Here is a 25,425-nt window from a genome sequence, read left to right on the forward strand (position 1 = left end):
CTCCTTTTGCCTTCAATCTTTCCCAGCATCAGGGTCTTTTCCAGGGAGTTTTCTCTTCACATTAGGTGGCCAAAATATTTGAGCTTCAGCTTCCGTATCTGTCCTTCCATTGAGCAGTCAGGGTTGATTTCCTTTAGGATTGACTGATTTGACCTCCTTGCAGTCCAGGGGACTTGTAAGAGTCTTCTCCAGCACCACAGTTCGAAAGCATCCATTCTTCGGCGCTCAGCCTTCCTTATAGTCCAGCTCTCACAGCCATACGTTACTACTGGGAAAACCATAGCTTTGATTATACGAACCTTTGTCGGCAAGGTGATATCTCTGCTTCTTACTATGCTGTCTAGGTTTGCCATAGCTTTCCTCCCAAGGAGCAAGCGTCTTTTAATTTCATGGCTACAGTCACCGTCTGCGGTGATCTTGGAGCCCAAGAAAATAAAATCTGTCACTGCTTCCATTTCTTCCCCTTCTATATGCCAGGAGGTGATGGGGCCAGATGCCATGATTTTAGTTTTTTTAATGTTGAGTTTCAAACCAGCTTTTGCACTCTCCACTTTCACCCTCAACAAGAGGCTCTTGAGATCCTCTTCACTTTCTGCCATTAGGGTGGTATCGTCTGCGTATCTGAGGTTGTTGATAATTCTCCCGGCAATCTTAATTCCGACCTGTGATTCATCCAAACCAGCGTTTCTCATGATGTACTGTGCATATAAGTTAAATAAGCAGGGCGACAATATACAGCCTTGTCGTACTCCTTTCCCAATTTTGAACCAATCGGTTGTTCCATGTGTGGTTCTTACTGTTACTTCTTGACCCTCGTACAGGTTTCTCAGGAGACAGGTAAGGTGGTCTGGTACTCCCATCTCTTTAAGAATTTGCCAGAGTTTGTTGTGATCCACACAATCAAAGGCTTTAGCGTAGTCAATGAAGCAGAAAGAGACGTTTTTCTGGAATTCTCTTGCTTTCTCCGTGATCCAGCAAATGTTGGCGATTTGATCTCTAGTTCCTCTGCCTCTTTGAAATCCAGCTTGTACTTCTGGTAGTTCTCGGTTCACATACTGCTGAAGCCTAGCTTGTAGGATTTTGAGCATAACCTTGCTGGCATGTGAAATGAGCACAATTGTACGGTCGTTTGAACACTCTTTGGCATTGCCCTTCTTTGGAATTGGAATGCTAACTGACCTTTTCCAGTCTTGTGGCCATTGTTGAGTGCTCCAAATTTGTTACCATATTGAGAGCAGCACTTAAACAGCATCATCTTTTAGGATCTTAAATAGCTCAGCTGGAATACTGTCATCTCCGCTAGCTTTGTTGTTACTAATGCTTCCTAAGGCCCACTTGACTTCACTCTCGAGGATGTCCAGCTCAAGTTCAGTGACCGCACTGTGGCTATCAGGGACATTAAGATCTTTCCTGTATAGTTCTTCTGTGTATTCTTTCCACCTCTTCTTAATCTCATCTGCTTCTGTTAGGTCCATGCCTTCTTTGTCCTTTATCATGCCCATCTTTGTACAAAACATTCCCTTGATATCTCCAATTTTCTTGAAGAGATCTCTAGTCTTTCCCATTCTATTGTTTTCCTCGATTTATTTGCATTGTTCATTTAAGAAGGCCTTCTTGTCTATGGATGGAGGTCTTCTTGTTAAGAAGACCTCCATCCATAGTTCCTCAGGCACTCTATCAGGTCTAATCCCTTAAATCTATTTGTCACCTCCACTGTATATTCATAAGGGATATGATTTCGGTTGTACCTGAATGGTTTAGTGGTTTTCCCTACGTTCTTCAATTTAAGCCGAAATTTTGCAAGAAGCAGCTCATGATCTGAGCCACAGTCAGCTCCAGGTCTCGTTTTTACTGACTGTATAGAGCTTCTCCATCTTTGGCTGCAAAGTACATAATCAATCTGGTTTCGATACTGACCATCTGGGGATGTCCATGTGTAGAGTTGCCTCTTGTGCTGTTGGAAAAGAGTGTTTGCTATGATCAGCGTGTTCTCTTGGCAAAACTCTATTAGCCTTTGTCCTGCTTCATTTTGTACACCAAGGCCATGCTTGCCTGTTATCCCGGTGATTTCTTGACTTCCTACTTTAGCATTCCAATCCCCTATGATGAAGAGGACATCTTTTTTTGGTGTTAGATGTTGTAGGTCTTCACAGAAGATGTTGTAGAACATTCTAGAAGATGTTGTAGGTCTTCACAGAACCGATCAACCTCAGCTTCTTCGGCCTCAGTGGTTGGGGCATAGACTTGAATTACTGTGATGTTGAATGGTTTGCCTTGGATTCTTACTTAGATCATTCTATCATTTTTGAGATTGTACCCCAGTACTGCTTTTCCCACCCTTTTGTTGACTATGGGTGCTACTCCATTTCGTCTAAGGGATTCTTGCCCACAGTAGTAGATATAATGGTCACCTGAATTAAATTCGCCCATGCTTGTCCATTTTAGTTCGCTGATTCCGAAGATGTCAATGTTCAATCTTGCCATCTCATGTTTGACCACCTCCAGCTTACCTTGATTCGTTGATCTGACATTCCAGGTTCCTAAACAATATTGTTCTTTACATCATCAGACTTTCTTTTCACCACTAGACACATCCACAGCTGAGTGTCCTTTTGGCTTTGGCCCAGTCTCTTCACTCTTTGTGGCGCTACTTGGAAATTCCCTCTGCTCTTCCCCAGTAGTATATTGGACACCTTCTGATCTGAGGGGCTCATCTTCCGGCGTCATCTCTTTTAGCCTCGTGATACGTTCCATGGGGTTTTCTTGGCAAGAATACTGGAGTGGGTTGCCATTTCCTTCTCCAGTGGACCACATTTTGTCAGAACTCTCTGTTTGTCATGACCTGTCTGTCTTGGGTGGCCCTGCACGGCATAGCTTATGGCTTCACTGAGTTACGCAAGCCCCTTCGCCACAACAAGGCAGTGATCCATGAAGGGGCTACCCTCAGTAGCTGTCCCTTTAACAGCAGTTTGATCCGCAATAATTACTAGGTGATAACTCTGTATCATGACAAGCTTCCGCTGCTGATTTCAGCTTATTGAACCTTCATTAAAGAGACAAGAGAAGGCCAACTGGATCCAGTAACAACTGAATTTCATATTTTCAAAAATGGGGATGTGACTTTTCTCCCTTTCTTGCTCCCAAAAATCATAAGGCATCTCTATGTCCAAACTTTAACCATCACATGACCTGCAGAGCCTAATTTGAATATCTGCGGACTCTGATCTCCCACCCACCCCCATCTTGGAATTCTGTACATGGAGACACTGTGACTTCACCATCCCATCAGGGTTTTTTCCTCCCCTTTGCTCCTCCCACCTGCTTTTCATAACATCTTGGGCCCCTTCACACTGAGCTTTTATCCTGCAATTGAGATGGCTCCTTCATGGAGGTTTGCGGGCTCTTTACATGATGCTGTGATCATTCAAGGCACCTCCTGCACTAAATGCCCTTTGTTCCATTTTTAAATAGATCACAGATAATGAGCTATCAAATCACCCCATTGTGTTCTGCTTCAGTTTCCTCTGTGAAAAGAGTAAAAGCAGCAAGAAGAGGAGCGAGATCAATGAAAGGGAATGGAAGACTCAGATATGGGGAGAAGGTGGGGAAGGGGAAAGGAAGCATGTGAAAAAGGGAGTTGTTGTGATCCTGCATTTAAAACAGAAGCAGAAAGCCCCATTTTAAATGCAGGATTTTAGGCTGGTATAGAGATGCCCTTGTCTGATGAAAAGATCTGGAGATCTTGAAAGTTTGCAAAGAAAAATTTGGTGATCTTTGGGTTGGCCTAATAAAGATATTACACAAAATTGGATTTTGGCATTTTTCTTTGTGGCAGCATGGCTGCCTTTGCTTCTTGTATCTCTCTCTTTCTGACGTGCAGAAGTGAGTGTAGATCCCAATGTAGCCAAAGGAACCCCCAAAACAACTCAATGAAAACTGAATGTGCTCCATGGCCGCAGAAACCGAGGTCCCCTACTCACCAGGGGTTCTGGTTTGCGCTGCAGCGTGGGTGGTAACTTAAGCCAGGAAGGCTCTGAAGGAGGGGGTCGGAGGTTGCGGCCAGCTGCTTAAGGCTGCACCTCCGACAGCCCTGGCTGGGCTTGCAGGGGGTGGGGCCAAAAGGCGTTCCCTCCTCTCCACTCCTCAGCTACTTCAAGAGGCTGCAGCTCAAGCCTCCTCCCCACTCTGCTGCCTCAGACTTGCCCAACCCACCCTGCCCTAAGTAAGGTTGCCTGTAGCTATGGACTGCTGTCAGCCCCTGGTTGAAGGGGCTGGGAAGGAACTTCACCTGGGGATCAATTGGCTCATTTCACAGGGTTTTCACCATCCTTATAGCAATGTAAGTTGGTTAAAGGTCAATTCTTAAGCATCATTATCACAACTTTAGTGCGGGTGGCATTGGGCTGGATCCAAGTCAAGGGGAAAGGGGGTACACAAAACACTCCCCAGCAGAAGGGGGGTCCCTGGGGGTGGGCCATGGGGCTCCAGCCCAGCTCAGGGGCTGGCGTGCCTGTGCCACTCCCAGGGGGTCAGGGGGGAAACATGTGAACGGCCCACACCGTGGCATGGTCAATCCCATGCTGTGGCCAAAACCTCCCCTTTGGGGCCACCCAGCACTCAGGCTGGGATGTGAGTTAGTCAGCAGGCAGGCTGGCTGATGATCAGATCCAGTTCCATACCATGTCAAACTTTATGCTGTGACCAATAAAGTTGTGTCTAGTTTATAACCTAGTATTGTCTCTGTGTGGTTATTGGTAGAGCTTCCTGGACGGCCATCCAATAAGCGCTCCAGACACAATGCTAACCATTGGAGGGAAAGCAAGGGGGAATTAAATGGAGTATGGTGGAGGATGCTATGGCTGGCTAGAAGAACCCTGAAAAGGAGCACTCCCCACCACAACATTTTGTTGCAGGTCCCACTTTTTTTGCCTATATTAATAAATGGTGAAGATCGGTATTGTTCCCTTTCAAAGCACATCTCACAGTGGTAGATGATTAGTCTTAGACTGGGTTGCTGATGAACAGGTGAATCCAGTTATGGTTACTGCTGGCTATGGAATGCCTCTGTATTCTCCAGTTATAGATGAGGAGTGGCAAAGGACTCGGTGCGTGCCAAGGGAGACCTGTGTAGAAGTTGCCAAGGAACTGGGTACAGCCACCAACAAGTTCTTTAAGCCACCTTGTGTGAATGTGTACAGATGCGGAGGCTGCTGCAATGAAGAGAGCCTGAGCTGCACAAACACGAGCTCGTCCTACGTTTCCAAGATGGTATTTTGACCTTTTCTTCTCTTCCACAGTTACAGCACTTTGACAAAGAGGAAACTAACAGTCTGATCCTATGCATCTTGACTCAGAAGGGGGTCCCACGGAATTCAGTGGGCTTACAGCTTACTCTGAAGTAAGCATACCTAGGATGCTGCCTTATACTGAGTCAGCCCATTGGTCCATCTTGCTCAGTATTGTCTACATTGATTGGCAGCAGCTCTCCAGGGTTTCTTGCAGGCATCTTTTCCAGCCCTAGCTGGAGATGCTGGGGACTGAACCTGGGATGTTTTGCATAAAAGCAGGCATTCTCCCACTGAGCTATGGCCCTTCCCCAAACTAGATTGCAGCCTGAACCTCCAAGAAGTCTGCTAAGCCTAAAGACAGATCCTAATAGCGTGAGGCATGATTACATTGATGTATCGTTCATTTTTATATTTGCAAAGTATTTCGCCATTTCCCTGTGGCTTGCCACCACAACAGCCCTGTGTGACTGTTCGCTATTATTTCTCAATTTACAATTAGGGGATTTAGGCTGAGAGAGAAAGTGACTTGGGCCGCACAAGTTACCCATGGCCTTCTTCACTGTTGACACAGCAAGTGTGCTTAATCCACATACCCTAGTATTTGCAGGAGTGAAGACTGTACCATATGAGGTGGAAGCACATGCCTGCAACAGTTTAGGACATGTGGTGTTTCTGTGCCAGAACTTATGGCCTTTCATAGCTCCTGGGTACATGTCTATCACACGTCCTTATGAGTGAATTATAAGAGTACATTCACAACTGGAAATTCTGAACATGGAAAGCAATTCTCGGTTTTGCTTCACAGAACAGGAAAAGAGGGGGAAGGGATGATTTAATAATGGAATTATTATCATTATCATTATTTATTAACTACCATATTTCAATTTTCCAGCTCTTTGAGATTTCAGTACCTTTAACAAATGTGCCGGACCCTATTCAAGTCAAAATTGCAAACCACACAGGCTGTAAGTGTATAACAAACATTCAGCGCCCATCATATACTGTCATCCGAAGATCTGTCCAGTATCCAGATGAGGATCGGTGAGGTGGACAGTGTCTTTACATCCTCTTTCCCTCTGTTTACATCCCTGTTCCCTTAAAAAATCCTGTAATTAACCATGATGTTTTCCTGGGATCGTCCATAAATTGTATGCTTGATTCAAAGATAAATGATTCTGTAACGTATGGGGAAAGTATGTATTTTTCAATGTTATAAAGAAGGGTCTGATGACTGCTTGGAAAAACAATGTAAAATATGTTACATAATATAGAGACAGCTTCTCTTCTAGCAGCAGTTTTTAATTACCATGGCATGTTTAATATTTACCAAAAAAAAATGCTTACAAAAAAATTCAAAATGGACAGAGGCAGCTGTGACAAATTAAGAAACAGCAGGAATTTGGAATGTAGTCTGAGGCCCCAGTTTGATGACTTAGAAAATGTAATTCCCTGAATTGTTCCTTTGATGGTAATGAGGCTTTTTGTCAAATGTTTTTAAAGTTAGGCACGTTCCTAAGTCATGTCTGCATACAGACATTTCTCAACAAACTCCCTGAACCAATACACAGAATGGCCACGCGTCTGCTTAATTCAGCCTTCTGCAACATGTCGCCTTACAGATGTGCTGGACTACAACTTCCATCATCCCTCAGTTAGCTTCCCCAGGTTGGGAAAGGCAGGCTTAATGTAGTCAAAAAATAAGCTAGATCTTCAGGGCCATGTTTGTGCAAATACTTGAGTTACATTCTCAATGTGTTCTTAAAAGATTTACTTTGCATTTTGGTTTCTTCCAGTTGCCCCCATATAAACAAAATGTGCAATGATGGCTGGATATGGAATAGCAGTAAATGTGAATGTGTTATAAACAGAGATCATCCTGACAGAAGGGAAGGTACATCCTACATTAAACAGCCTCCATCTTATAATGGGCTGAAAATCTATTCGCCACAGTTTGTTATGATTCCTGCTGTTGCTCTTGCTTATTACAAATACTAACAATGCAGTCCTGTGCATGTCCATTCAGAAGTAAGTGCCATTGAGATTGAGGTCTGTTGTCCTGCCTTATTCACAGAATTTTACATGGGCCCCAGACCGTGTTGTTGTCTTCTATTTGTAACACTTCCATTTGTTTTCCCACCACCTTTTCTACTTCTTTTCTTACCACAAAAAATCTGTTAAGGAGAGAAAGACAGACTAGCTGCACAATGTCTTTTGATTGGTAGCACTAGGAACCCTCCACCCAGGAGCGTTCATGGAGGGTAAGGCTATCAATGGCTACTAGTCCTGATGGCTATATGCTACCACCAGTATCAGGGACAGTATGCCTATGTACACCAGTTGCTGGGGATCATGCTGTTGCACTCATGTCCTGCATTTGGGTTTCCCATGGACAGCTGGTTGGCCACTGTGTGAGCAGAATGCTGGACTAGATTAGGGATGGCGGAGAATTTCTCCCCGAATGTTTGGGAGGCCGAATGCCAATGCATTCGGCCCCCCAAAATTGGTGGGGAAATTCTCCGCCAGCCCCCCGGCCCCCCCCAGGATGGGACTTACCTCCTGCGAGTGTCCCTCCCAGCGGCGGGTTTCAGTGGCGTTTTGGCGGGGGCGGCGGCCGGTCTCCCGACCGGCTGCCGCCGCTGCCATTGCAAAAAAAAAAAGTAAAGTAAAAAAAAAACAAAAAACACCCGTGATAGGCTACGTAACGATTACGTAGCCTATCACGGCTAGATTTCCAAAGTCAGCCGTGATAGGCTACGTAAATTGTCATGTAGCCTATCATAGGTGACTTTGGAAAAAAAAACAAAACAGCGCATACGCAAATGGCGGCGGCCGATGGGCGCCGCCATTTGCGTTCCTTATTTTGGCACGTCTAGTCTACGTAAAGATTTACGTAGACTATGGTGAAAATAAGGGCAATGCAAATAGCGTTCCCTTATTTTCGCCGTAGTCTGCGTAAATCTTTACGTAGACTAGACGTGCCAAAATAAGGAACGCAAATGGCGGCGCCCATGGGCCGCCGCCATTTGCGTACACGCCTTTTTTTTTTTTTCAAAGTCACCTGTGATAGGCTACATGACGATTTACGTAGCCTATCACGGCTGACTTTGGAAATCTAGCCGTGATAGGCTACGTAAATCGTTACGTAGCCTATCACGTGTGTGTGTGTGTTTTACTTTTTTTTTCGCGGCCGGGCAGACGGGGCGCTTCTACCCGGCCTGAATTTCACCGGTGAGGGATGGGACGCCTCCCCCCCGGCCTGAATTTCGGCCGGGCGAGGCAGGGCGCCTCCCCCCCTCGCCTGAACTTCGGGGGGAGAACCGAAGCAAGCGTCGAGAACAGGTAAGGGACTTTTGTCCATCCCTAGACTAGATGGACCCTTAGTCTGATCCAACGTGGCTCTCACATTCTGAAGCACTCAAAGATTGTGTGTGTGTGCGTGTGTTGTGTGTGTGTTACACTGCTAGCTAGTTTATTCTTACTGCTTCTTCAGGTAGAGGGTACTTCCAGATGGAGGGCTCCTAGCATTAGCAATCACAAAGCACTGAGCAGCAATTTTGTCTTTTTTTTCTTAATTTTCTGCGGTAAGAAAAAAGATGAAAGAAGCAGTGGAAGACATGGGAGGGTTACAAGTAGAAGACGATGACATCTGGATGCCTTTTAAAATTCTGTGAATGAGGCAGAATGATGTCACTATAAAAGCCTCATCTGAAAGCACCCTGAGAAGAGATGAAGGCTGCTATATTATTTTGTCCTGGGGCAAAAAATCCCGGTTCTTTCATTCCATGACAGCCACCCTAAGAGCATCTCTACACCAGCCTAACATCATGCATTTAAACAGGGCTTTCTGCTTCCATTTTAAATGCAGGATCATGACGGGCTCCCTTTACACGCACTTCCTCCACCCGCCCCCCGTTTTCCCCCTTATCGGAGTCTTCCGTATGTTTCATTGGTCTAGCTCCTCTTATTGCAGGTTTTCCTCTTTCACAAGGGAACTCAAGCGGAACTCAAGTGCAGTAATGTGATAGCTCATGATCTCCGATCTTTTAAAAAATGGAATAAAGGTCATTTAATGCAGGAGATGCCCTGGAGGTTGACGACGTCATCTAACGGACCTGCAAACTTCCATGAGTAACCAATCTTAATAGCAGGTAGGGATGTACGAAACGAAACACTTACTGGCTCTGCACTGGGGCATCCACGGGGGGGGGGGAGGAGCTCCGTCCCTCCCCCTGGAATCCTCCCCGGCTGGCTCTGCCCCGCGGTGGCTCCATGGAGGGGCCGGAGGGGCTCCATGGAGGGGCCCCTGCAGCCGGGGCCAGCAGCAGCTGGAGTTCTGGTCACGGCCGGGCTGCTGCGGCCGCAAATGGCAGCTGTTGTAGCGGCCGCCATTTGCGTCCTTGCAGGCAGCCGTGATAGGCTACGTAAATATTTATGTAACCTATCACGGCAAAGAGCAGGGATGCAAATGGCATGGCTGCCTTTACTGTGGCTACGTAATTTGTGTGGCTGCCTTTACGTGGCTGCCTTTACCGTGATAGGCTACGTAAATACTTATGTAGCCTATAACGGCTGCCTGCAAGGACGCAAATGGCGGCTTCTACGACGGCTGCCATTTGCGGCCGCAGCAGCCCGGCAGTGGCCGGCTGGGAGACCAGGTGGAGCCGCCGCCACTGCCGCCGCCGCCGGAGCCACCGCTGGAGCCGCCAGCGCATCCGCCCCAGGTAAGCTCCATCCCGGGGGGATTCCGCGAGGGGGTGGGGGGCGGGAGGCCATTCCTCCACGGATTTCAGGGGGGCTGGATTCTAAAGAATCTGGCCTCACTGGAGTCCGTGGCGGAATTCTCTGACATCCCTAATAGCAGGATAAAAGCTCTGTGTGAAGAAGCCGAAGACTAAATGCTTCTGATCTGCACAAATGTTGTAGTGTTTACTCTTCCTTACTTATATAGGCATGTTAATATTTATATCAAGAATGGAAATTTGGACTAGTTGAGAATGTCATAAAACTGGAATAGATGGATGTACCAGGGCATTTTTTTCCTGCCTTTGTAATTCTTAACACAGCAACATAAGAACTGCTCTAAGGGGGCTTCCAGACTAAGCTTTTATGTCTCATTTACAGAATTTTACGGGCGTTCCAGATGTCATCGTCTTCAACTTGTAATTGCCCCATGTTTCCCCACCACTTCTTCCATCTTTTATCTTACCACAGATAATCTGTTAAGAAAGAAAAGGTGAAATGGCTGCACCGTGCCTTCTCGTTGGCAGTGCTAGGAACCTTCCATCTGGAAGCTCTGCAGTTGGTAGTTAAGCTGTAATCCTATACACACTTACTTGGGAGTAAACCTGATTGAACTCTATGAGACTTACTTCTGGGTGGACATGTATAGCATTGCATTGTTATACTAACTCCACATGCCCAGCATCATAATATCCCATCCATCATGGGCTTTTACATGGGCTGCATGGAAAGGAAAAGTGTAGTAAAAGTCAGGGGAATTTCAAGGGCTCTTTCTTTGTGATGTGGCATTTATTTGATTTATTTATTATAATTCTATACCACCCAATATCATTTAAATAAAATCATTCAAATAAAAATAGCCAAAGCATGCAAACCCGCTGCTAAAAGGAGTGAAAGTCATGTCTAGGAATGGCTTAGACATTTTTTTCCCCAGACTAAGCAACACCGGATAATCAGGGTACTGCAATTAGTAACCAGGATTGAAAGAGCAGCTGAACTAGTACCAGATGTCCAAAGGAGTGTTAGTTGTTGTTTTCTTGAACAATGCAGCTGCTGGCAAAACAAACCACTTTTGAATTAGGCGCTAAAAAGAAGCTTGTGATGTGTCTAGGGTCTTCTGTTCAAAGAAAAAAATTAAAAAGTCCAACTGGGCATGCCCGAGGGCTCCTTCACACTGAGCTTTTATCCTGCAATTGAGATGGCTCCTTCATGGAAGTTTGCGGGCTCTTTACATGACGCCATGAACCTTCGGAGCATCTCCTGCACTAAATGCCCTTTGTTCCGTTTTTAAATAGATCACAGATAATGAGCTATCAAATTACCCCTTTGGGTTCCACTTCAGTTTCCTCCGTGAAAAGACTTAAAGCGGCAAGAAAAGGAGCGAGATCAATGAAAGTTAATGGGAGACTCAGATACGGGGAGAAGGAGGGGGAAGGGGTGGGGGAAAAGGAAGCACGTGAAAAAGGGAGTCGTTGCGATCCTGCATTTAAAACAGAAGCAGAAAGCCCCATTTTAAATGCAGTATTTTAGGCTGGTGTAGAGATGCCCCTAGCCTAAACTAGTTCTGTGGATTCCATCCAATATACACCAGCATGTGTGGCTTTTAAAGGGTGTGATCATCAGAATCTATACAGTCTCTGGGTTTCTTTCTGCTGGAATATTAATTTCATGTTATGTTCTTTTCAAGCCACGAATTCCCAGTTCTAGCCACACAGCACTGAGAGTTCAAAGTCCTGGGAGCACAGGCCTATGAACAGATTGTACATTTTATAGGTGAAATCCATGACTTGCTATAAAACTGCAGGATATTACCTTGGAGCTACACCCTATTTCTGTGACCTTCCGCAAAGTGATGAGCTGCCAAAATTTTAAGAAGGGCTTTCAGGCACGGGGGGCGGAAGGGGGGGGAACCCTTATAAATCTTTCTCATATTCTCTCGCTCTCCTGCAAAATATGTGTCTTCTGTGCCAGGGCTCCCTCCACTTGCTGAACTTGCTATGTGTGCACCAAATATGGACTTCGATGAAGAAAACTGCGAATGCGTCTGTAAATGGAAGTGCACCGGTAATTTATTTCAGAACAAAGAGAACTGCAGCTGTTACTTGTGTACAGAGAGCCAGGAGAGCTGCTTTCAAAAACATAAGACGTTTAATGCAGAAACATGCAGGTAAGTTCAAAACAGCCTGCTCAGTCCATGCCCGAGCAACTGATAGATTGATCTCTCCACCCCCGGTGCCAAATCGCAGTTCATGCGAAATGATGGGGTCTGAGTAGAAGTACTCTGTGTAGAATCTACATGATTAATCAACAGCATTTTTAACAAAACGGAACAAATACTCACCTGAAAAAGAGTCTTGTGCTCAAAAGAAATTTCTGGATTTTCTATTTAATACTGGTTTGGGGTTCCCTCCCCCTTCCTCGGCTTGTTTTGCCTATTGTAATCGGTGTCATGCAGGAATATATACTGGATGTGATGCCTAAGAGCTTTTCTACCCAAGGCTGTTAATCAACTGTTAATCTGCTGCATCTACTTTCGGTTTCATCGCAGAGTTGAGATCCAAGCACTACATGAGGAACGTTTCCTTTCCTGCTTTTCCGCTACATAAGCTCTAGGTGGCACTGCAGTATAGTGGAATAGCACAATTACACAAGTGGAAATAGCATTTTCTTTCGCTTTTTAAAAATAGTTCCACATTTTCCTTGCTCTAGAAAAAAACTTCCCGAAAGTGCTGTTTAAAAACAGAAACGAAACTGGAGGGTCATGATGTCATCTAAAAGCCCGTAAACAGCCATGAGTAGGGACTGACAAGCACTCAGTAAATGCCTTGTGTAGAAAAGCTTTAAGTTAGTTGGACTTAGTTCCCATTGAAGGAAATGTAAAAGTAACTCCTAACTTCTGCCATTGATTTCAATAGGATCTAAGTGCAATTAATTTAGTCTGGTCCCAACCCATAGAATATAAGTGGCATATTCCATTTAAGGGTTCTTTTAAGTTTAATAAAACAAATAAAGTAGTCACAAGAGAAAAAAAAAGTCTTTAAAAAAGGAGGGGGGTTCAGTTCAATACAACTGTTCAATGGCCAAATGCCTCACAAAAGGATAACACCTTAGCCCGATGGAAGAAGGTCTAAAGAGAGGAGCCAAATGAACCTCTCTACGTAAGGAGTTCAGTAGGCTCGATAAGGCCACAGAGAAGGGCCTGTCCCATACCCCAGCCAGACACATCTCTGCCAGTAAAGGCACATGGAAGAGGAGCTCCCCCACAGATCTTAATGAATGGGAGGAGATGGGTATCCTGACCTGGACCCAAGCCAGTCTGCAGTACAGTTGGCAGATACATTTCCTAACTTTATGGAACTTGCTGAACTTGGGGTTGTTGTTGTTGTTGTTTTTTGGCTTCCAATGTAAACACACACAGTGAACCATTCACATACCAAGGATGCACATAGATCTCCCCATATAGGACAAAATGATCATGAAACTCCACCTTTCCAAATGGAATAATGAAGCACGGTTATGTCTCTCTCCAAAAGATAAGAATAGACAATGGCCTTTTCATTCCTTTTAAGTCCTGCGGTGTTATAGTGATGGTTTTGCTGTAAGTTTAGAATTATGATGTTCATGGTGCTCATGTATTGCATTATCTTTACATAGGTTGATAGCCATAAGAAGCTGCCTTACAGAGTCAGGCCATGGGTGCATCTAGCCCAGTGTTGTCAGTACTGACTTGGCAGCGGCTCTCCAGGGCTTCAGGCAAGATTCTTTCCTGGCCCTACCTGGAGATGCCGGGGATCAAACCTGAGACCTTCTGCATGTGAAGCAGGTGCTCTACCACTGAGCTATGTCCCTTGCTGCCCTGGGCTCCTTGCAAGAAAGGGTGGGATGTAAATATAAATCAATCAAATAAATATTGTATACTTACCATATCATATTTTCTCAATTTTTGTCTTTAAACAGTTGTGAAGACAAATGCCCATTCCAGGCCAGAATATGTCCCGCTTCTCGGCCAGTGTGCTCAAGACACTGTCGCTGTCTGCGGGGAGGGAGAAGTCCTTATGGGTCGTAAAGCAAAGAAACCCCTTAATCGAGCTTTCATCTCCTGTATCAAACACCACACTGCTTTGCAAAGTAGCTGTCTGTCACTGGCTATTAATGTATAATAATCGTGGATATGGGTAACTTACTGGTAGAGAAATAAAACCCAGTCTGCATTCATGAAGAAGGCGAATGGATCTGCTAGGCCTTGCCATCTTGCCTTAGATGACTGCATCAACAAATTATTCTCTTTCTGTAAAGGGCCACTAAAAAGACCTAAATCCATCACTGTTGATGTATGGAAAAGAAACTGGTATTGTTGAAATGGGGACAGTCGTCATCCTGCAACATGGAAATGCAGAAACGTGTTCTATACCTTCAACCCACAGATATTATTGAGCATATTTCTTTCAAGCAATATTTTCAGATCTTCCAAAGTTTGGTTCCCAAATATGTTCAGCACTGAATTATTTGATCTACTGTCCATCTTTGTTTTATTACTTGGATTTATTGTAGAACTACTGTCTGATGTGTCATATTTAAAATGTATATAGGACAATAAAGCACCAATTATTAATTAATACATATTGCCACTGGTGATTTCTAATGCAAGTTTGGTCAGAAAGAATGAACTACCAGCCAGGGCTTTTCACAAGCTTCTACCATTCCTTATCCATGAAGTTCCACAATGAATCTTGTTACCTGCCTCAGCTGCGTTTCCTTCCTTCTTTTTAAAGAAAGATGCATGTTCTAACATTCATGTGGGAAGATGTAGTGTACAGGCCTTGTGTTCAGAAGGCCCCAGCGTTCAAGGTTTTCTGCACCTTCTATGGGCTGCTTCAGATGCATGTACATCACTTAATTAATGTCTATGTGATTCCCATTCACTTATGGACTGTTCACACAACATATCCACATGCAATCAACACATGGACAGGTGAACTGGATTCTGCCTTTGACCCTGCTCATGAATTGATCAGCTCTGTGCACAGAGAGTCAATCAATGCATGGAAGCTGGGGGTGGGCACAGCGAGCCACCTTCCATCGCTCTCAAGTACTTCTTCACTCCTAGCGTCTTGTCTCCACACACACGGGGGTCCATATCCTCCTCTTCTACACAAGAAGGGAAGATCTGGATTATATCGCCAATCAATGGTGCCATGAGAGCAGGACTTTGGGGCATAAGCCCAGGGCCCCACTCAGTAGAATGGGCAAGAGGGCTCCCAAATGCAGCAGGGCTGGCTTACCGCATTTTGAAGTAAGGGAAGTAATGCACATTACTATCTACAGAGGCAGTGGTGTACAGTGGAGGCTGGTGGCTCCGATTACAGTGAGGCTGTGGTTCCATTCTGGCTTTTAGTCAGAACTATCCAGAACTTTAAGGGAGCTGTCCAAGGTGCTGGACCCAATTGCCCAAATGGGTTCAGCATCTTGGACAGCTCCTTTAGAGTTCTGGCTGGTTCTGACTGAAACCCAGAATGGAATGGCAGCCCCATCAAAATCAGAGCCACCAGCCTCCACTGCAGGTGTAAGACCATTAAGTCCAGAGTCTAAAATTACCGACTGCCGAGATTAAAAATCTCCCATTTTTAATATATATTAACGTTTTAAAAGAAAAAAATAAATGTGTCAAGTTATAGAATTTCACACATTCCATTCCATACATTTTGTATTTAAATAGGTATTTGTTTGATGAAATTACCTTAAGTAACTCTAGTTTCTGGCTCATGTACTCATGGAAGTTCCCATAAGACATATTAACATTTCATTGGCCCTAATATTCTGCCTTCACAGTACATCAAAATGAAGGCAGTTTTGTTCACTGGTCCAAATACTGCACATTATAGACAACACAGGCCCCATACAGCTATTGCTAACAAAGAAGAATGTCTGTGGCACAACCTTTTAAAAGTGTGCTACATGTAAATTCGGTCCTGTTTAACCTCAGAACCCACACCAAATGGGTCCGAAGCACCCCAATGGGTAACCAAGCTAATCCCAACAGGCAAACATCACTACAGACAAAATTGTAAATTGAAATCTATTCCAGGCTTTATTTCAGGAAAATACAAAGTAAAGAAAGTGGCATTGGTGGTTATATGAGCATTAGAAATGTAATGTTCTTTACAATTACAGAGAAAGAGAATGCAACAAAAATAGAAGATTAATTGAAAGAATTGCAATTGCCAAAGCTGGTATTATGAACTTGGCTAATAAGATAATGGCTTGAGCTTCTAACATTGTTATGACTCCTCCTTCCAACTTTCTCCTGTTTACTACTTGTGGTTCAAAGCTAGACTAAAACAACCTAAACTAAGTGTTAACCCCCTGTTACTTCCTCCTGCTTCCTACCTGAATACAAAAGCTATGCTAAAGCATTACTAAGTTCCTCTAGGCATATGAAGAATAGAGGTAGGCATCAGAGTGAAAGGAAAACCCAAGACCTGGAAATAATTCCATTTGCCACCTCTGAAGATTTCAAATCCCCTCTCCAGAAATAACCTCCAAGTCCCAAGCTTAGAAAGCACTCTAAGTCCTAAACTCAGAGATAATTCTAAATTCTACTTCCAGAAAACATCCTCATTTCCAAAGTCTAAGAGTCTAAAGAGGTCCATAGTTACCCAGATCCTTGGGTCTGGTGGCACGGCAGAAAGCGTGAAGTGAAGTAACAGCAGCAGCAGGAACCAGAGCAACAAGGAGCTCTCATTACCTGTGTTTTTATACCCCTGCTCTGGTCAAAGGTGAGGCCCAAGGAGCAATGAGAAGATCATCTGCCAATCAAAATGGGGTGCACATGGTTAGAGCATTTGCTCACCAATCAGAAATAAGGTGTGTCATCTATCTCCCACAATTTCATGTGTCCAGGGAACATGTCTAGCACCATTACAAACGGGTTACTTTGAACTGTCCCCAAATATGACCCAAAGTCTGCCATCTGGGCATGTTATCTTGATTGACTCATTTCTCTCTGGTATATGTTCTTTGAACTCCTGGTCATCTGTGGCCATTTTTGGTCATACCCGCCCAAACACCTCCTCCCAGTTGTCGCTTGTGCTCAGGGCTACAGCTTCCCTGCCCAACTAGCATCCAGAAAGGCCATCCTCTTATCAGCAGGTGTACACCACGAGATGTCAAAATAGTACTTTTCCTCCTCTTAGTAGGCATCTGAGCAGGCTCAGTTCTGCTGTTCTTCTCACTTAGACACTCTGCCAGCACGTCGTGGCCTTGAGCAAGCTCTGTGTAATCTGCTTGTAAAGACAGCTTTCTTCAAAGACAGTCCTGCAAAATCTTAGAGTCTCAGTTAGTGAAATAATATCATTTAGCATAAAATCAAACTTCAAGGTCTTCTCGCCCAGGGCTCAAGAGTCCGGAATATAAAACTGGTTATGAGTCTGGGGGATTTTAGGGGCTCTTCTTGTAGGTCTCCCCAAAACCCTCACTCAAGTTCTTCTACCATTCCAGATCAAATCAGCCATCTTTAGTCTTTGTAAACCCTTTTAGTACCAGATTAACAGTACAGAGCCAGCATCACATTTTTCAAACACTTGCTTCCTTAAGGAGAAGGGCTGTAGCTCAGTGGTAGAGCACAAGCTCTGCATGCAAAAGGTCCCAGGTTCAGTTCTTGGCTTCTCCCAAGTGGGGCTGAAAAAACCTCTCTGAAACCCTCAAGAGCCTGTCACACATGTCTCCTATAGGCAGCACCATCGTCCAGTTTGATCTCTAGCAGGGATGGGGAACCTGTGCCCCCCCCAGATGTTGGATTACAACTTCCATTTTCTCTGACCATTGCCCATGCTGGGTGGGGCTGATGGGAGTTGGAATCCAAAAACATATGAGGGACAACAAGTTCACCAGCCCTAATCTCTAGTGTCCCTAAAATTGGTTTATAATCTACCCCTTTCATACACATTCATTTCAACATCGTAAACAAGACTTACTTCTTCTTTCCAGAAGATAATTATTTATTATTGATTCATTAGATTTCTGTAATGCCTAACAGCCGAAGCTCTCTGGGTAGTTCATAATAATTAAAGCCATAAAATACAGCATGAGTACATATACATTACTTACTACTAACGTCCTCTACTGACCCCACATTGGTCTTCCTTTTAATCCTACTGAGATATAGCGGGGGCTGAGATATACTGTAGGGGGATATCATGACAGCAAGCAAAAAATAACTAGGTAATTAGATGAAGACGTTCCCAAGTGTGCCAGGGTGAATAAGATAGAAGGCAACCAGGAAAATGCTGAAATATGCGAAGTTTGCAATGGTGAGGGTGAATCAAGCTCATTTTTTAATTAATAACTGGGACAAGCTGCTTCCCGTCAGTGTTGTATAACAGGCTTCCCCAAGACGTTTTGCCTTCAACTCCCAGCTGCCCCAACCAGCATGGCCAATGGTCAGGAATTCTGGGAACTATAGTCCAAAACATCTGGAGAACATCAGGTTGGGGAAAGCTATTGTAGAAAACACTGATCTATATGGACCAGTTGTTTGGCCCAGTATAAGCCAGCTTTCTAGGTTCGTACACACAAAATTTCAGCTGTGGCTTCATGGGCATCATACAAAAGAGAAAAACACATCAGAAAGGCACTGATCCTGTTGGAATATCAGGTGCGGGGGACAAACGGCAAGGGAACACTACTGCCCTGATGCCCTAACTGTGAAGCATCTAGGACTATTGTTGAAAATAGGAGGCCTCCGCTTCACTGCGATGCTTTGATCTCACACCACCACTCTTGGCAGTGCTGAAAGTCCCCATGCCCCCAGGCACAGCATTTAAAGCAGGTGGCCACTGTCCAGCCAGCCAGCCAGCCCGCCCGCCCCTGTTGTGCCTGCCAACCTAGCCTGCTTTCACTTCGCTGCAGTTAGCTGCAGAATCAGCAGTGCAGCACCTCTCAGCTTCAGCTGTAGGAGCAGGCTGTTGGTTTTCTTTTTACTTTTCTGCACTAGGTCACTGATGTCAGTGGCAGAATGTCACGTTCCTTCGTCCTCCCCCTTCGCAGTCAGTACTCTCCAAGATACCAGGCGTCAGGCTCACTACTTTATTAGTTAATGACTAGGTTCCCTACAAATGCAGATTCTAGGAAACGCTCAGGCTACAAAGGAAATAGCTACTCCTCGCAATTACAAACACCAATAGAGGAGCCGAAGTGGAAGTTAGAGAAGTTGCCAGCACTTTGAACAAGAACTTCCCACCCAGACTAGCTTGGGGGGGGGGTGGTGGCCCTCCCTTACAGTTTATTTATTGCATTTATATCCCACCTTTTTCCCTCTTGCAAGGAACCCAAGGCAACTTACATTATCCTCCCCCTCTCCATTTTAGCCTCACAACAACCCTGTGAGGTAGGTTAGGATGAGAGTCTGTGACTGGCCCAAAGTCACCCAGTGAACTTCCATGGCCAAATGGGACTAGAACCAGGATCTCCCAATTCCCAGTCCAGCTCTCTAGCCACTACACCACACAGTTGCTGCCTCCTACGTAGGCTTTCATGCATAGCCAACCTGGAGGAGTGTCTGAGCTCCGCCTCTAACTTTTCCCACTTCGCTCTGCAATGGACCCTAGCATCCCTCAAGTCACGCCCCTGACTCTCCTCCCCCGAGACCTGAGTTCTCATGGAGGAGGAAAGGAGGGGGCCCTCTAGGACGAGCCACCTGTGTGCCAGGGTCTTGAGAAGAAGGCCTTGCCATATCTGAGCCCTCTAGGGAGGGAGCCTCCCCCTGTTCCGGCTGTTCCCATTCTGAATCTGAGCTGCTAGCTATCTCCAGACGCTCAGATTCATTCCTGACACAGAACTCCAAAGCCTTTTAAAAAAGCCTCCAAATTGCCACCATAAAGGCAAAACAAGAACTGGTGGTTGCATGATTTTTTTTCTTGCCCTTAAGGTGACAGCTTGGTCAGTGTGCGCTCTGCATAACAAGACATCTCTGCCTGTGTCCTTTCCCACAGGCTTCCAAGAGAAGTGATTAGTACAGCCATGCACTCTACCAGAAGTAAATCAAGGAAGATCATGCAGAAACACTGTCTTAAACCATGTACTCTCTTCCCAAGCCGTTCCAAGGTTTTGAGTATCTGGATCCATACAGAGGATGCAGATCTTAACTTTCATGTTGTTCCTCTATAAAGGTGTGTGTGTGGGGGGGTGGACCTAGAGTTGGCATTCAATGCTCATCACATGGCACAAAACATGTGGTATACCAGCGTAAGCATAACATTTCAAATGCCAAAGCTGTGTGGTTTTCCTGGATTATCCTAGCCACAAGGAGGATAGAGCGCTGCTAACATGACACCATAGACCTATGCCTGTTCCAAGGAGAGCAACCCCCCCAACAAATTAGCATTTTTGCATATGGAAATATCACTAGAGAAGGCATATAATAAGCAAGATCTTCTAAGATGTTCTAAAAACTGAGAAAACTATTTTAGAGCAGCTCCAAATATCCAAATGTTTATTCTGTATCTTACTTCCAAATGAGCAGGTACTGACCTTTATATATTTTTAATTTGGCTAGTCAATGTTACTGATTTGTGAGCAGAGGCTATTGTCTGAAAGCTTGTCAGTGCATGAAAGACCACAGATCACTTTACATTTAGTATGGGACTATGTTGGTATGATTTGGGAGAAAGATCCTGAAAGTAATAGTGTATCTTTAATTATGTGGCACATAAAGCAAGCGTGCTTTGTTCCTGCATACGTGGTGTGCATATGTGGAAGTAAGGTTAGGTATTTAAACATTATAGATGTATGTTTTCTCTTCCATTTCTCTTAGAGCATCTCTACATGAGGCTGTTAATCACTGTATCTATTTTCAGTTTTGTTGCAGAAGTGAGATCTGAGCTCTACACAGGGAGCCTTTCCTTTCCTGCTTTCCCACTACATAACCTCTAGGTGGAGCTGTGTTATAGTGGAATAACTCAAATACACAAGGAGAAACAGCACCATTTCCCCTGTTCTGAAATAACACCCCATTTTCCCTATTCTAAAATACACCCAGAAAGTGTTCTGAATCTGAACTAACAGAAGCAAAACTGGAGGACCACGGCATCATCTAAAAAGCCTGTAAACAACCATGAGTAAGAAATCATGAGTGTACAATAAATGTCTCATGTGGAAAAGCTCTTACTTTAAGGATTTATATACTGGGGAACACAAACTTTTATTCTTACGTTTAGGCTGCAGTCCTATGTACATATTACCTGGGAGTATGTTCCACTGAAATCAGTGGGGCTTACTTCTGAGTAGACATGTATAGGTGGGAAGCCCACACTGGTGCCAATGGGAGTCACTCTCCTCAAGTGAACAGCCGCTCCGGAAGGACAATTCTCACTGGGGCTGTGGAGGTGGAGAAAAGGACTATACCCCCATGGACCGTGGGTATATAGACACATAGGAAGCTGCCTTATACTGAATCAGACCACTTGTGCATCTAGCACAGACCAGTCTTGTGCCCTCCAGATGTGTTGGACTACAATTCCCAGCATTCCCCAGCCAGTTGAAGGGCACCAGGTTGGAGAAGGCTGGTCTACACTGTCTGTGAGCCACTCTCCATGGTTTCCAGGCAGGATCCTTTCCTAGCTCTAACTGGAGAAGCCAGGAATCGGACATGCAACTTCTGCATGGAAAGCATGCGCTCTGCCACTGAGCTAGGGCCCATCCCCAGATACAGCATTGAAAAGGTGCATGCTACTTGAAGTGGCATGTTGAGCATCATGTGTTATTTGGTCCTCCTCAGCCAGCATTAGTTCAGTTTCAAGCACTGAGTGCTGCATTTGTTTAAAAGAAATGAGGAGCAAGGGATGACAACTGACCTGAGCTTTGCTGCAGTTCCTGTGAGGCCTGTTTAGATTAATGGACATAAATCACATTGTGAACTATTAATCTTCATTAACTCCAGGAAGGTAATGTTAGTGTATATTCATCTGCACTCATTAGAAAATGCCATCCACTTTGTGCATTAGTCAAGACAGATGGGATCTACCAATGATACCCTGTCATCTATTTTACCTGTCAGTCTGTTCCATTAGCATTTACCGAAAACATCACTGAAGGACTGCAACTGAAGAAAAAAATCTGTTTGAATTAAAGGGAAAAAGATATGGTTTGTAGCCAATGAGGAATGACTGGGGAAACACAGAGTTTCTAATTAGATACCCTCTTTATTTTACCATATAGTATAATGACATTCTCTTCAAATACCACATAATGTGGTAGCCTTTCAGTTTAATATAGAAAATCTGCTGAATTCTACTTTAGCTTTGTCAGAGAAGACTTGCATAACCAAAATATACAACCATTTCTTTGAGAAAGGCATAATCAATCTCTCTCTCTCTCTCTCTCTCTCTCTCTCTGTGAGCCACTTGGTGAGAAAATAATTGTCTGAAAAGTGGGATAAAATGTAGTAGTAAATCATTTGTTGTCTAGTTAACATTAAGGGCATCTCTACACCAGCCTAAAATCCTGCATTTTAAACGGGGCTTTCTGCTTCCGTTTTAAATGCAGGATCACGATGACTACTTTTTTACCCGCTTCCTTTCCCCCCAACCCTTCTCCCTGTATCTGAGTCTTCCATTACCTGAGTCTTCCATTACCTCGCTCCTCTTCTTGCCGCTTTAACTCTTTTGACGGAGGGAACTCAAGCGGAACACAACGGGGTAATTTGACAGCTCATTACCTGCAATCTATTTAAAAACGGAACAAAGGGCATTTAGTGCAGGAGATGCCTGGGATGATCATGGTGTCATGTAAAGAGCCCGCAAACTTCTGAGAGAGAGCCATCTCAATTGCAGGATAAAAGCTTTGTGTGAAGAAAGCCTTACTGTGTTCGTTTGTAAAAAAAAAAAAAAACAGAGAGAGAGAGGGAGAGAGGGGGGGGGAAGGCAACTTAGGCTAAGACTTACTTCTGCTCTATTCACAGACATTTTTAAAACAAGAATACCAACACACTAGTTTTCTCCCTCAGAAAGATCAGTATGAATTGAAATGATGATGTCCCAGACTCCTTGGCGCTGTTTTCTACAGTCTGAGAAGCAGCCATGCTCTCTGTAATGGACAGAGATATTCTAGAAAGAGGAGAAGAAGCACCTATTCCTATAAAGTTGACACAAACTGCTCGGACGTAGGAGCAGGCACTCCTAATTAAGGAGGAGCCGGGTGGCGTCCCTGGATCCTCCTCCTCCTCTCACCCCACATCCTTTAAAAATGTTTTTGCCATTGCATAAGCAGTGGTAGCGGTTATTCCCAGGGCCATTTTGCCATTCAGTTCCTCGCTCTGAGGAAGAGGTCCTTCCTCAGAGCCAGGCACTGTGATCAAGGTGGCCATGGAGAGTGCCTGCTCTGCTACCACTTTGTGCAGGCACTGTGTGTGGCTACCTTGCCCACGATGTCTCAGCTCGATGTGTTGAGCACTCTGGAGTCCCAAGAGTCCAGCAGCAGGAGCGCTGGCTGCTTTCCCGCAAAAGCGGTGCTGGTGCTCCACTGAAGGCTGACAAGCTGTGGTAGCAGTGGCGGTAGCGACTGAAGCTGCCACTGGGGGCAGGAAGGCACAGATGCAGTGACAGTGCAGCAGCAGCAGCGATGGGCAGCCCTGCAGGCGGCAGCAATGGGGAGCACGATCTGCCACCCCTCCTGATCTGCCACCTGAGCCAGCATGATCTGCCACCCCTCCTGATCTGCCACATGGCTCATCATGGCTCAGAGCAGAGTCGGCCCAGACTCCTATTACTTCCTTATTTAATCTTGCAGGGCTGGTCCTACCATTAGGCAAAATGATGTGGCTGTATCATGCGGCAGTGGGTGAGGGGCAGGGAGCAGAGCAAAGTGTTGAAGGAGAGAGCTGGGTGTGCCATGTTGCCCGCCCTGCATCTCCTGAAGTAGCCTGCTGCCCTCCGATGCAAGAGGGGACGCTATGCCAGCAGTGTTTAAGATTCAGCGGCCAGTCTGGTCGGCTTTTGTAAATGGGATGAGTGGAGGCACCATTGTGTCCTTCACTTAAGACAGCAAAACATCTTGTGTCAGCCCAGTATATACGGTCTCTTTTAACTAGCATATTAATGCTGGAAGCTTTTCAGGGAAGTCAGGTATGCAGACTATAGACTGTGCTGCTGAAAGCATAGCCCTGAAAGCAAAGCTGCCTTGGTTGGTTGGGGAGAGAGTCAGAGCAGGGAACTGGCAGGGGAGAGAGGAATGCCTAAACCTTTCCCCGCTTGCCAGTTCGGTGCTCCAAATTGTTCTCCAAGTGGCTTTTCGCCCCAGTGGGCTTTCCAATGGGTGTTGGCCACTCCTTGCCAGCCTTGCTGGCTGGGAAGTGCTGGGAGCTGTAGGACTTTTCTCTGTCTAAACATGCATAGGATTGCACTCTAAATCTCCCCCCGCACCCCCCCCCCGCAGCATCAATAGGTTTGTTGTCGTTCTGAGGTTAGGATACTTCTAACTTTGTAACTGAGTTATGCTGCTTGAGAACAAGTTACAACTGACTAGCTTGCCCAGATGCAAAGAAGAGTGCATCTGTACTATTCTTGGTCTTTCCATGTTTACAAAACAAAGATGGCTGCTGTATAACACAAATCTATGTTTTAGTGTGACCTGTATGCTATATTTTGGAAGTCCTTGAAGGGTCTTTCAATTAAATAAACTGATTGCTTATCCTTTCAATAATCTAATTTAGCCAAAACATCAATAGGTTTCTGATGGGATCATTTAGGAATGATGCCTCCTGTTGGAAAGGCAATTAGGCATAATGGAATGGGCGTTTACCAGTCCCACATGCACACAGGTTTAGCACAATAAAGGAGACCATACCCTTCTTCAGTGAAGGAAAGAGAACAGTTTTACTCATAAACCTTCTTGCATATGCAATGCAGGTACAGCGTAGAGTTTCAAAAAGGTTTAGTCAGTCTGTTTTGTATTCCATTGGGCCGCGGTGGCTTAGTGGTTAAGACGCTGAACTGCAGACCGGAAGGTCGGCAGGACAGCAGTTCGAGACCCGAGTGCCGCATGACGGAGTGAGCTCCCGTCTTCAGTCCCAGCTTCTGCCAACCTAGCAGTTCGAAAGCAAGAAATTGCAAGTAGATAAATAGGTACCACTTTGGCGGGAAAGGTAACAGCATTCCGTGCACCTCGGTGTTCAGTCATGCCAGCCACATGACCACGGAAGCGTCTTCAGACAGCGCTGGCTCTTTGGCTTAGAAATGGAGATGAGCACCACACCCTAGAGTCGGACACGACTGGTTGGGGACACCTTTACCTTTACTTTTGTATTCCATTACACTGGCAGGAGTGAGACAGCAAACACGTGTGCTCCCAGCAATGGTGGAAGTCAGATAGAGGGAGGGGAGAGGCAAAAGGAAGAACTCACAGG

General features: G+C 45.1%; 1 protein-coding gene across 1 annotated transcript in view; it reads left to right on the forward strand.

Annotated features, from left to right (window-relative positions):
- VEGFD (vascular endothelial growth factor D) overlaps window positions 1-14,643 on the forward strand; it is a 38,711-nt gene extending 24,068 nt beyond the window's left edge. The window contains exons 3-7 of the mRNA XM_084841752.1: window positions 5,078-5,268; window positions 6,181-6,329; window positions 7,082-7,179; window positions 12,000-12,195; window positions 13,986-14,643. Coding sequence (XP_084697878.1) covers window positions 5,078-5,268; window positions 6,181-6,329; window positions 7,082-7,179; window positions 12,000-12,195; window positions 13,986-14,094 — 743 coding nt within the window. The 3' untranslated portion in view covers window positions 14,095-14,643. The remainder of the gene's footprint in view (window positions 1-5,077; window positions 5,269-6,180; window positions 6,330-7,081; window positions 7,180-11,999; window positions 12,196-13,985) is intronic.
- The last annotated feature ends 10,782 nt before the right edge of the window (window positions 14,644-25,425 follow it).

This window comes from Heloderma suspectum, chromosome 3, assembly GCF_057233095.1.
Source record: "Heloderma suspectum isolate Gila_16-S chromosome 3, 16-S_ref, whole genome shotgun sequence".
NCBI lineage: Eukaryota > Metazoa > Chordata > Lepidosauria > Squamata > Helodermatidae > Heloderma > Heloderma suspectum.